Source organism: Papio anubis, chromosome 12 (assembly GCF_008728515.1).
Source record: "Papio anubis isolate 15944 chromosome 12, Panubis1.0, whole genome shotgun sequence".
Taxonomy (NCBI): Eukaryota; Metazoa; Chordata; class Mammalia; order Primates; family Cercopithecidae; genus Papio; species Papio anubis.
In genome coordinates this window covers 120,895,934-120,908,212 of record NC_044987.1, presented here as the reverse complement: position 1 = coordinate 120,908,212, position 12,279 = coordinate 120,895,934, and the positions used below count along the sequence as shown (strand labels likewise).

Here is a 12,279-nt window from a genome sequence, read left to right as displayed (position 1 = left end):
CCCGTCTCTACTAAGAAATACAAAAAATAGCCGGGCGAGGTGGCGGGCGCCTGTAGTCCCAGCTACTCGGGAGGCTGAGGCCGGAGAATGGCGTGAACCCGGGAGGCGGAGCTTGTAGTGAGCTGAGATCCGGCCACTGCACTCCAGCCTGGGCTACAGAGCGAGACTCCGTCTCAAAAAAAAAAAAAAAAGATCTGTAAGTATCAACATCTGAGGCACTGTTCATGTCTGAAGTAATTTCTTTATGTGCTCAAATACATACACAAGAAAAGAGCCATCAGCTAGACTCTGAAATGCATTTAACTTTGATTCTAATATTTATTGAAATATGGCTTGGCTGTTGCTCACCAACTGAATTTTAAACTCCAATAAACAAAGTCCACTTTGGCTTACCTGTGATCTGCCATCTGAATGTTTTTATCCCCTATAAATTAAAAAGAGTTGTAATAATTATATTCATATAACAAAAATACTTGTTCAATATACTTTTTAAACAATGGTTGTCTATGGGATTGAGTCCACTAGAAGGGACAGGAGGGAACTTTCTAGAGTGATGAAAATGTTCTAGATCTTGACTGAGGTTACCTCGGTGTATACATTTGTTAAAGCTCATTAAACTGTACACTTCAGATCTGTGCATTTCATCACACACATACTTTACTCATAAAAACATTTCTTGGCCGGGCGCGGTGGCTCAAGCCTGTAATCCTAGCACTTTGGGAGGCCGAGACAGGCAGATCACGAGGTCAGGAGATCGAAACCATCCTGGCTAACACAGTGAAACCCCGTCTCTACTAAAAAATACAAAAAATTAGCCGGGCATAGTGACGGGCGCCTGTAGTCCCAGCTACTCGGGAGGCTGAGGCAGGAGAATGGCGTGAACCCGGGAGGCGGAGCTTGCAGTGAGCTGAGATCCGGCCACTGCACTCCAGCCTGGGCGACAGAGCGAGACTCCACCTCAAAAAAAAAACACAAAAAAACACAAAAATAACAAAAAAAAATTTCTTGGCCTGTAATCCCAGTACTTTGGGAGGCCGTGGTGGGTGGATCGTTTGAGGTCAGGAGTTCAAGACCCGCCTGACCAACATAGTGAAACCCCGTCTCTACTAAAACTACAAAATCAGCCGAGCATGGCGGCGCATGCCTGTAATCCCAGCTACTTGGGAGGCTGAGGCAGGAGAATCACTTGAACCCAGGAGGCGGAGGTTGCAGTGAGCCAAGATCGCGCCATTGCACTCCAGCCTGGGCGACAAGAGTGAAACTCCATCTAAAAAAAAAAAAAAAAAAAGAAAAAACTCTCTTATTGGCACTAAAATAATCAGACTTCAGAGTAATGTCAATTCTAATTTGCCTTATTTTTTATAATACATTTGGCAACACAAACATATATTAATGATAGCCCAATTATTTTAGAGTAATTCAAAGCATTTACTAGTGTTTACACTTTCAAGCTTATGGGATTATTTTCTAATTGCATTTATTCCATATCTTCCATTACTTCTACACTGAGGATGTACTGCTTGTGTAAAAACCTTGTGTAATATACTCAGTATTATCCCACTTTAAAAGATGATTATTTCTATATTGGTAGAATTAGATGACATTGTAGCTGAGTATTAAGGGTGTGTTCTAGGGCATTTACTTCTTAAACAAAACTTGATATAAATAAAACTAAAAAAAATTTATCATTTTTTTTGAGACAGGATCTCTTTTTTTTTTTTTTTTTGAGACGGAGTCTCGCTCTGTCGCCCAGGCTGGAGTGCAGTGGCCGGATCTCAGCTCACTGCAAGCTCCGCCTCCCGGGTTCACGCCATTCTCCGGCCTCAGCCTCCCGAGTAGCTGGGACTACAGGCGCCCGCCACCTCGCCCGGCTAGTTTTTTGTATTTCTTAATAGAGACGGGGTTTCACCCTGTTAGCCAGGATGGTCTCGATCTCCTGACCTCGTGATCCGCCCGTCTCGGCCTCCCAAAGTGCTGGGATTACAGGCTTGAGCCACCGCGCCCGGCCTGAGACAGGATCTCAATCTGTCACCAAGGCTGCAGTGTAGTTATGCAATCCTGGCTCACTGCAGCCTCAACGTCCTGGGCTCAAGCAATCCTCCCATCTCAGTCTCCTGAGTAGCAGGGACAACAGGCACATGCCACCATGCCCAGCTAATTTTATTTTTTGTAGAGCTAGGGTCTGGCTAAGTTGCCCAGGCTGGTCTCAACCTCCTGGCCTCAACAGATCTTCCCATCTCAGCCTACCAAAGTGTTGGGATTACAAGTGTGAGTCAACATGCCTGGCCTATACAATTTCAAATTCTAATCTAAATGCTTTTAAAGTAACAGCTAAATGCATAGCTTAAAAAGGTCCTTAAATGTAAAATAACCCAGTTGTGGTTATAAAGTTCCTTAAACTCAGATGTGGGAAATACACCTGAGGGCCTTGCTAAAGGATTGTTCCAGCAGAAAACTGGTCAATATTCATTCTTCAGTACCTGAGTGAAGCCCAAACCACAGAACCATGGTTGTTTAGGGTAAAACAAACCAACAACAACAACAAAAAACCCTCTATATTTAACAAAAACAGCTCTAATTATGATCTATGACTGTTCTGTATTAACTCAACTACTTTTTAAAATTTTTGTTTAGAAATAAAATGTGCTATTTTTAAGATTCAAAATACAACAAGTATTACACATTTTTTCAAAAAACTAAATTACGTTTTAATGAAGAAGATGAAAACCAAGAAAAAAAAAAGTGCAGCAGGCACAGTGGTTCATGCCTATAACCCCAGCACTTTGGGAGGCCAAGGTGGGCAGATTACCTGAAGCTCAGGAGTTTCAGACCAGCCTGGGCAACATGGGGAAACCCTGTTTCTACAAAAAAAAGAAAAAAGAAAAAAAGAAAGGAAAACAAAACAAAACAAAATTAGCCAGGCATGGTGGTGTGAACCTGCAGTCCCAGCTACTCAGGGGGCTGAGGCAGGAGAATCGCTTGAGCACAGGAGGCAGAGGTTGCAGTGAGCTGAAATAACGTCACTGCACTCCTGCCTGGGAGACAGAGTGAGACTGTCTCAAAACAGAAACAGGGAAAAAAAAAAAGAGGCCGGACACAGAAGTTGATGCCTCTGGTCCCAGCTACTTGAGAGGCTGACTCAGGAGCATCACTTCAGCCCAGGAGCTGGAGGCCTGGCAGCTGCAGTGAGCTATGATTGCACCACTGAACTCCAGCCTGGACAACAGAGAAAGACCCTGTCTCAAAAAAAAAAAAAAGGCGCAACAAATCCTACAATGGCTGGCTATGCTCACCACCACGACTATAGCAGCAACCCAAACCCAGCTCTAGTCAGTGAAGATTCAAAAACCCTTTAATGGCGGCCAGGCACAGTGGCTCCCACCTGTAATCCCAGCACTTTGGGAGGCCAAGGCAGGCGAATCACCTGAGGTTGGGAGTTCCAGACCAGCCTGACCAATATGCAGAAACCCATCTCTACTAAAAATACAAAATTAGCCGGGCATGGTGGCACACGCCTGTAATCTCAGCTACTCAGGAGGCTGAGGCAGGAGAATCTCTTGAAGCCGGGAGGTGGAGTTTACAGTAAGCCGAGATTGCGCCATTGCACTCCAGCCTGGGCAACAAGAACGAAAACTCCGTCTCGAAGACAAAAAACAAAAACAAAAACAAAACAAAACACTAACAAAAAACACACTTCAGTGGTTCCCCCGTCACCTTTTGCAGAATACACATTCCTATCAATTCAGACGCTGTCTACTTCCCCATACTCATTTCCACTCACGCTCTTCTGCAGAACCTTCCTCTGTATCTCAGTATCATCATCCAAAAACTTCAGTGGCTACTTGAAAAGCTGTTAATGAAGATAAATTGCCTAGTACATAACAGCAGGCCAGGTCTCTTTTCACTTTTGTAACCGTCATGCATATAGACTGTATCTATTCCTTGATATGAAACCAACATACTGAGTTACTTTAAACACTGCACCCTTTATACAGGTTGAGTATCTCGTATCTGAAATGCTTGGGACCAGAAGTGTTTCAGATTTTGGAATATTTGTACAAACATTATCAGGTATCTTGGGGATGGGACCCAAATCTAAACATGAAATTCATTCATGTTTCCTACACATCTTATTCACACAGACTGAAGGTAATTTTATACACCATTATTTTAAATAATTTTTGTGCATGAAACAAAGTTTTAATAGTGACCCATCACATGAAGTCAGGTGTGTAATTTTCCACTTGTAACATCAATGTCAACACTAACAAAGTTTCAGAATTTGGAGCATTTGGACTTTTGATTTTGGGATCAGGAGTGCTCAACTTGTATAAGGAAAGACAACATAGAGTGGTGGTATTATAAACAAGCTAGAGTTCAGTCAAGTTTCAGCAACACAAATTATTTATTTTTGTTTAACAATCCCTATCACCCTTAAAACAGAAAGTTATAAGGAACTATCAAATATACAGGTGTGAGGAAAATAAATGTTTGTTTTAAATGTTGATATGTTCAGTTTAATATTAGTTTTATAAAACCAGAGCCCAAAGACTCATCCGGAACGTTCTCTCACTTTTAAAAGGCAATCCAGGGATCTATACAACCTGGTGACTATAGTTAACAATGTATCACATAATTGAAAAATTGCTGAGAGCAGATTTTAAGTGTTCTTGTCAGAATCAGTATATCACTTAATGTGAATTAATTTGACTTAGCCATTCCACAATGTATACTTCAAAACATCACATTATACATCATAAATATAATTTTTGTGTTAATAATTAAAAATAAATAAAAGACAATCAAATTAAATTATAACAGGGATACCAGGCAGAAGAATGTTGTAAGTTTTCTAAAGTTCAGATTCCCTCCCAAGATCAAAAACTTTAACTGTGTCTACAATTCTAAATCTGAAGTGGCAAGCAAATTTTTATCTTTAATTGGGTTGAGAAAAAAAAATGAATTCCCATGATTACACAAATATTCTTTTATTTATATTAGACACTGTAACAATCCTCTTTATGGATTAACTTCCTTTTACCCCAAACAACTGTTTTCATATGAAATTTTAAAAGATTTTTGTAACAAAATATAACCTTACATTCCTAATTTTGAACTGAAAACATCTACTCTATAGCTAGAGTAACTATAAAATTGGGCAGCACTTTGGGAAACCAAGGCGAGCGGATCACATGAAGTTGGGAGTTCGAGGCCAGCCTGGCCAACATGGTGAAACTCCATCTCCATTAAAAATACAAAAATTAGCTGGGCATGGTGACACATGCCTGTGGTCCCAGCTACTCAGGAGGCTGAGACAGGAGAACTGCTTGAACCTGGGGGGCAGAGGTTGTAGCGAGCCAAGATGGCGCCACTAGACTCCAGCCTGGGTGACAAGTCTCAAAAAAAAAAAAAAAAAAAAAAAGGAAAAAAAGAAAGAAAGGAAAAAAAATTGGGCCATGCTTGAGAGACAAAAGACAGTGTGGTCATACTCCCCAAAACTTTTGTATATTTACTCTGTCTTAATAAACTCAAAGGTCCTCAGTGTCTTTATGGGAGATAACTGAAGGATTAAAATTAATTCAAATGTAATTACTGTTTTCACAAGACTCCTTATAATTTCCTTACAACCTATAAATCCTACAAAATTAGGGATGGTAGTAATTTTTTTTTTTTTTTTGAGATAGAGTTTTGTTCTTGTTGCCCAGGCTGGAGGCGCAATCTCAGCTCACTGCAACCTCCACCTCCCGGGTTCAAGCGATTCTCCTGCCTCAGCCTCCTGAGTGGCGTTTTTTTTTTTTTTGTATTTTCAGTAGAGACAGGGTTTCACCATGTTGGCCAAGCTTGGTCTTGAACTCCCGACCTCAGGTGATCCACCTGCCTCAGCCTCCCAAAGTGCTGGGATTACAGGCATGAGCCACCGCGCCCGGCCTCTAAGATAAATTTCTAAAGCACAATTGCTTTGCCCACATTCAGTCTGAGGAATGGCAATCCAACATTCTCAATCCAAGAGGGAGTCTGACCGGTCATTGGGTACAGGTTCAAATCTTCCAGGAGTAGTGTTTTAGATTAGGACATCAGAAGGGACAAAGGAATGATCTGTTCTCAGAAGGAATCAAGATACCCCTGCAGGACACCCCAACACCCCCACCCACAAAACCTGACAATTATACGAAGCCCTGAGACACTTCAGATTCCATTTTTATTGCCCTGACCAGTAGACTCCTGATCCAGGCTACCATTACCACTCTCCAGGATCAGAAGTTAATCATGTTGTTAAACTTTCCACGATAATGTTTTTTGTTTTTTTGTTTTGTTTTGTTTTTTGAGGTGGAGTCTTGCTCTGTCGCCCAGGCTGGAGAGGGTCTCACACTCCTGACCGTCAGGTGATCTGCCCACCTCAGCCTCCCAAAGTGCTGGGATTACAGGCATGAGCCACCGTGCCAGGCCCATGATACTGTTTAAAAGCAATGAACAGGCTGGGCACGGCGCCTCACGCCTGTAATCCCAGAACTTTGGGAGGCCCAGGTGGCCAGATCACCTGAGGTCAGGAGTTCGAGACCAGCCTGACCAATATAGTGAAACCCATCTCTACTAAAAAGAACAAATATTACCCAGGCGTGGTGGTAGGCACCTGTAATCCCAGCTACTCGGGAGGCTGAGACAGAATTGCTTGAACCTGGGAGGCAGATGTTGCAGTGAGCTGAGACCATGCCACTGCACTCCAGCCTGGGCTTCAGAGCGAGACTCCAACTCCAAAAAAAAAAAGCAATGAATAATACACGTTTGCCCACTAAAGAACAAGTTCCACGAGGGCAGGGAGCCTGTCTACTTGCCCAATGCAGCGGTTCCAGGGCCCAGCACAAGACTTGGGATGAGACTGGTTGCCAAGAAATCTTTGCTTAACTTACTGCTAGCAAGTGACAGCTTGTCTCTGTGTTACCAGTACACAGCATGCATGGTGTCCGGGACTCCATGCACACACGTGCCTGTCTCAAGCAGTTTCTGAAGACACAGAGAGACACTGCTTTAGTCATTAAGGTTTGGTTACAAGATCTACTGAAATACCTGCCTCCAAACAGCAGCAGACTATCTCTTCAGAGACTTGTAGGGTGCCACGCCCTGGGGGTTCAAGAAAGTAAAAAATGATTTCCTTTCCCTAACTGAAACACTACGTTTACTTGTGGCGTAAACTCCCACCACCTCCACCCTTCTTTTCTGGGCAGTTCATTAGTATATGACTCAATGACGCTAACTTCTTAATCCAATACATATTAAAAGATTTTGTCGGCCAGGTGCAGTGGCTCATGCCTGTAATCCCAGCACTTTGGGAGGCCGAGACGGGTGGATCACGAGGTCAGGAGATCGAGACCATCCTGGCTAACACGGTGAAACCCCGTCTCTACTAAACAATATAAAAAATTAGCTGGGCATGGTGGCAGGCGCCTGTAATCCCAGCTACTTGGGAGGCTGAGGCGGGAGAATGGCGTGAACCCAGGAGGCAGAGCTTGCAGTAAACCGAGATTGTGCCGCTGCACTTCAGCCTGAGAGACAGAGTGAGACGCCGTAAGATCTTGTCATCTTGAAAGTAAGGCATTTCCCTCTCTACCTATTTCAAATTGCAACCACCAAAGTCCCTACTCCTCTCCACTGTTTCTCAAAAGCACCTGCCACCATCTAACTTGTTCGTCTGTCTCCCACAGCAGAAACAAGGCCAAAGACTTCTGTTTTATTCAGCGGGAGACCCCAGTACCTAGAACTGTGCCCAGCACATAGAAGACGCTCATGAATAAGGAAATAGATGCAAATCACTGAAAGCTACTTTTCAGTAACTGAGTAAACAAGTACTATTTTAATTATTATACTTAAAACCTTTGCACATAAAAGTGTACAGTCATTCTTTCTACCACAAGTTTATTAAACAGAAACCATCTCACCTTGTTTTTGAACAGGCTTTTCCGGATAATGCACGCTGCATTTTTAAAGGTCCCAAGAACATGAAATGAACATAGATTTTGTGTTTAACAGTTAACAGGGGATACTTGTAAGAAATTTAAGGCTACACAGCAAGTGGTCAATATCAAAAAGTAAAGTTCACAAAGTGATCTTTCGTTGTTTTCATACTACAAAAACACAATGCCTCTGTTGTTACTAAATGCAAAATTTAAAGTTCTGGCAAACAAATTAAAGCAACCCTGTTCTCTAAAGAGGGCAGGGTGGAAAAACCAGTGACTGCCAGATGAAAACAAATTCACATCACCACAAACTGTTTCTTAAAAATTTCATAGCAGCCAAATACAAAATTATTTACTATCTACCTATCGATAAGGGTTTTTCCATTACTGTATGCTCAAAGACAAACCCTACAACTATAGTTTCGGGAGGCATAAATTTGCTAACCTCAAGAGGTCCCACAAAAACTAAGTTGAGGCCGGATAACAGCAGTTTCCTGCACAGACTGGCTACTTCCTATCACCATAGTGGTTGAAGAATCAAACTAAGTAACACCAGCTTTTTACTCTGGATGCCTAAAACACATTTCCCTTCAAGAAAAAAAGCAAGCATTCCTCAGCTAGCGATCTCAGGCCAAACTCCCAACAAGTCCATCTCTGTGTCTTAACCAAATACAAACCATCATCGATCTCAAGCACTAACAGCAGCGGCCTATTTCACACAGCAGACGCCTCTTAGGCCGTCAGGAATTTAAATCACCTTCTTGCCCACAAAGTAATTTTCTTCCAAAACAAATGGAAAAATATAGGCTTTTTGGCAACATTTTTGGAAGTACAACATAAACTTATCACAACAGTTTTTAAACTGCAGACAACGAAAGAGAAGGAAGAAAAGCACTACTATATATACATACATATTTGAGGTCACCTCCTCCTGATGCTAGAGACTATCAACTGCTCAAAAGAAGAAAAACAAAGATTTCAGTCCCCACACTTAGCTTCGAATAACTAACATAGGGAATTAATATGTGGTCAATAACAAGAGGCTACTAAAAACTTTGACAGGTTAACAGAAAAGTTTTCACTTCAGTTTCAAGTTCAAATTCATACTGTAAAGTGGTGATGAACATATCCCATCCGCAGGTACTTAATCTCCATACAAATAAGAACTACCTCTCACATGGGCAAAAAGATCAAAATTCTACAGAAGAATCTGATGGCTAAATGGCTATTTTGCAAAACACAATGCCCTGTACATTTTGAGGGGATCCTAAAACACGTGTAAACTTTGCAGAATTCAGTTTACCAAGGTTATCAAACTTAAAAATGAATACAATTTATTTGCTACTGCAAAGAATTCAACCAATTTCTCCAATGACTACTCCATATTCATTTTGAAAAATAGTACCGGATTTAAAGCTTACAAAACAAAATTCACAAAAGTGTTAAGATGCCATGACATATAGGCACAAATAACTGCAGACATTCTGAAGCAGTAACACTGCTCAACCAGAAAAAAAAAAAAAAGGCTGCAACTGGATATGTAATAACAGCTATTTAAGACAGCAGTAGGCCGGGCGCGGTGGTTCACCCCTGTAATCTCAGCTCTTTGGGAGGCTGAGGCGGGTGGATCACGAGGTCAAGAGATCGAGACCATCCTGGCCAACATGGTGAAACCCCGTCTCTAATAAAAACACAAAAATTAGCCGGGCATGGTGGCGGGCGCCTGCAGTGCCAGCTACTCGGGAGGCTGAGGCAGGAGAATTGCTTGAATTCGGGAGGCGGAGGCTGCAGTGAGCGGAGATCGCACCACTGCACTCCAGCCTGCCAATAGAGCGGGACTCCGTCTCAAAAAAAAAAAAAAAAAAAAAAAGAGCAGTAACGTGTTAAAACGGTCCATAAAAATCACATCATGAGGCCCTAAAATTCTAGTAAAAATGTCTCTAAGTAAACTTGTGAACTACTACTAAATAACTAACTTTTCTCTCTCTCTGCAGTCACTCATTTTATCTTTGGAATATATCCCGATTCTATCACCACGTTCCTTTCTCTTAACTTCATTTTACATTTGCATATTATTTATTCTATTAGTAATTGCTCATCCCGGTCTGAATCTCAAAATTCTACTACAGGAGGCATTTGGCATGCTGTGGAATAATTTGAGATGGAAATGATCAACCAGCTCAAAACCTCGTAAGCTAGAGTTCAGTGAGGCTTAGTACAATGATGAAAACAACTTCTGATTAAAAATTCTTTCATTCCCTCTACAGAAGCAGTAACCCTGGGTAAAGTTAAAACTGCCTGGGTCTTCACCTAAGCTTTATCGCCTTGGACAAGTCATTATACGTAACCTCCTAGGGCCTCAGCTTCCAGAGTAGTTAAATGGAAAAACAATACTATCTATCTCACAAGTTATTAGATTACGAAATGAGTTAATACACGCAAACAGCCTGAAGGAGTCCCTGGTGCGTAGTGCAGGTATTAGTCACTTAGAGATATAGTTCCTATTGCAAGGCAGTAACTTAAAAAGACTTACCTTTAAGGTCCAACAACCTCATCTACATACTTGTATATTTTTAAGCTAAGATAACTTTTAAAAGTCTATTTTATACCGTACACCTAATGCAGGAAGATGAGACAGGGATTACTACGGGAAAAAGTAATGCAGACTGGGTATGTGAACAGCACAGATGAATGTGCCCCGACGATTCTGCCGAGAACATAATGAAATGGCGGACCTTCCTGCCAGAGGAGCGCACAGTCACTCAGGCAGGTGATGTGACACACACGTTAGGGTCTAAAGGTCCCAAGGCTGGAGTCCCCTTTCCTGGACCCTAAACTTGTCTGCCTCCTGCCCCGCAATCAGACTTAGTAAACTGTGGACGGTGAAAAGTCTTATCATGACCAGGCCATCCTTCGCTGGGGTGAACGGAAAGCATTTAGAAGGGGAAAATTGAAAAAAACAAAGACACTGGTCAGGTCAAAAAATACAAATGTGACCTCTTTCACCATCTCTGAACTGAAAGAAAAGCATGGCACTTTCCCATTCATAACATGTACAATTTTTTTTTTTTGGAGATTTTGCTTTTCCCTTGTGAAAGACGGTTTTAAACAGTAAACAGACTTGCTGCCCACCTTGGCTGGGAAACCAAGTCCCGCGAGTAACTAGTCTAAGGCTACTCAGGCCAGTCCTCGGGGAGCGCACGCCGCCCATCTCGCTCGCACCGCACAGCTCCCAACAGCTAAGAAGCAACGCCAAGGACTTTCTTCCCCGTCAGACATGCCCTCGGCCACACAAACTGACATCAAAACCCCAGTTAGCGCAGCCTGACCCCACAGAGGCTCACGATGACCATCGCCCTACGGAAAAACTCAAATTCCTCAACATCTAATAAAGAGGTCCTGGACGTCTCCACCTTAAAAACGGGAAGCCTGAACGCTCCGGCGCGCCCGGCCGTGTAACCGCCGCGGCCCCCGCACGCGGGGCGGGCCGGGCTAGCGGGAGATTTGAGCGGCCGCCGCCTCTAGCCGTCTTCGCCTCCTCCGCGGAGCCGCCGCCCAAGAGGCCGCCCGCGGCGCAGAACAAAGCGCCCTGACCTTCAGGGGGGCCGGCAGCCGGGAGAGGCGCGCCGGGAGTTGGGAGGGGCCGCCCGCCAGCGCCCCAGGCCCGGGCTCCAGGCCCCAAGCTCCAAGCCCCAGGCTCCAGGCCCGCCGCGGCCGCCGCTACCTGCTCTGACGAGGACGCGGCCCCGCCCCTGCCCCACCGCCCCGCGGCTTCCAGAGATGGCCGCCCTCCGCGCCCGCGCCGGCCCCGCGGCCCCTCCCGCCCGCCCCGGCCCAGCCGCCCTCCCCAGCCGCCGTTACCGGCCCAGCACCCGCGTCTCCGCACCTCACGCCTGCTGCGGCAGTGGCGGCGACCCTGGCTTCGCTCGCTTTGGGGCTGCGCCGCCGTGGCCGCCAACAACGCCGCCTCCCATTGGCCGAGGCTCCTAGCTCCTCTCTCCGCGAGCAAGACAGGCTGCGATTGGGCGAGCGCAGCGCAAGTCAACTGCGCTTCGCGCCGCAGCCGGCAGCCAATCAGAAGCCACCGAAGAATCTCCCCGCCTTAAGCAAATATTCCTCCGCGCTGCCCGCGCCCTGCGTTCCTCCGCCTCTTTAGATGGGGCGGGGCGAGGTGCAGACCACGTGTGTGGTTCTGGGCGGGCCTGGGTCCCCGCTCCCGGGACCCTCCCCGGTTGCCACCGCATCCTCGCAGGACGCTGGGCACCACCTTTCTCCGTGGGTCCCGGCCGTCTTTATCTCCTGCGCCCTCCCAGTTCCCTAGTTCAAT

At 44.7% G+C, this 12,279-nt stretch overlaps 1 protein-coding gene across 12 annotated transcripts in view; it reads right to left on the bottom strand.

Moving 5' to 3' along the window:
* NAP1L4 (nucleosome assembly protein 1 like 4) overlaps positions 1–12,024 on the bottom strand; it is a 47,433-nt gene extending 35,409 nt beyond the window's left edge. For 2 of the 12 annotated variants that reach the window (XM_031653813.1, XM_009185386.3), the window contains exons 1-2: positions 11,366–11,692; positions 394–424 (exon numbers count right to left, since the gene is read on the bottom strand). In XM_031653813.1, coding sequence (XP_031509673.1) covers positions 394–407 — 14 coding nt within the window. In that variant the 5' untranslated portion in view covers positions 408–424; positions 11,366–11,692. The other 10 variants (XM_021925414.2, XM_021925411.2, XM_021925412.2 and 7 more) reach the window with 9 other exon arrangements.
* Between the last annotated feature and the right edge of the window lie 255 nt (positions 12,025–12,279).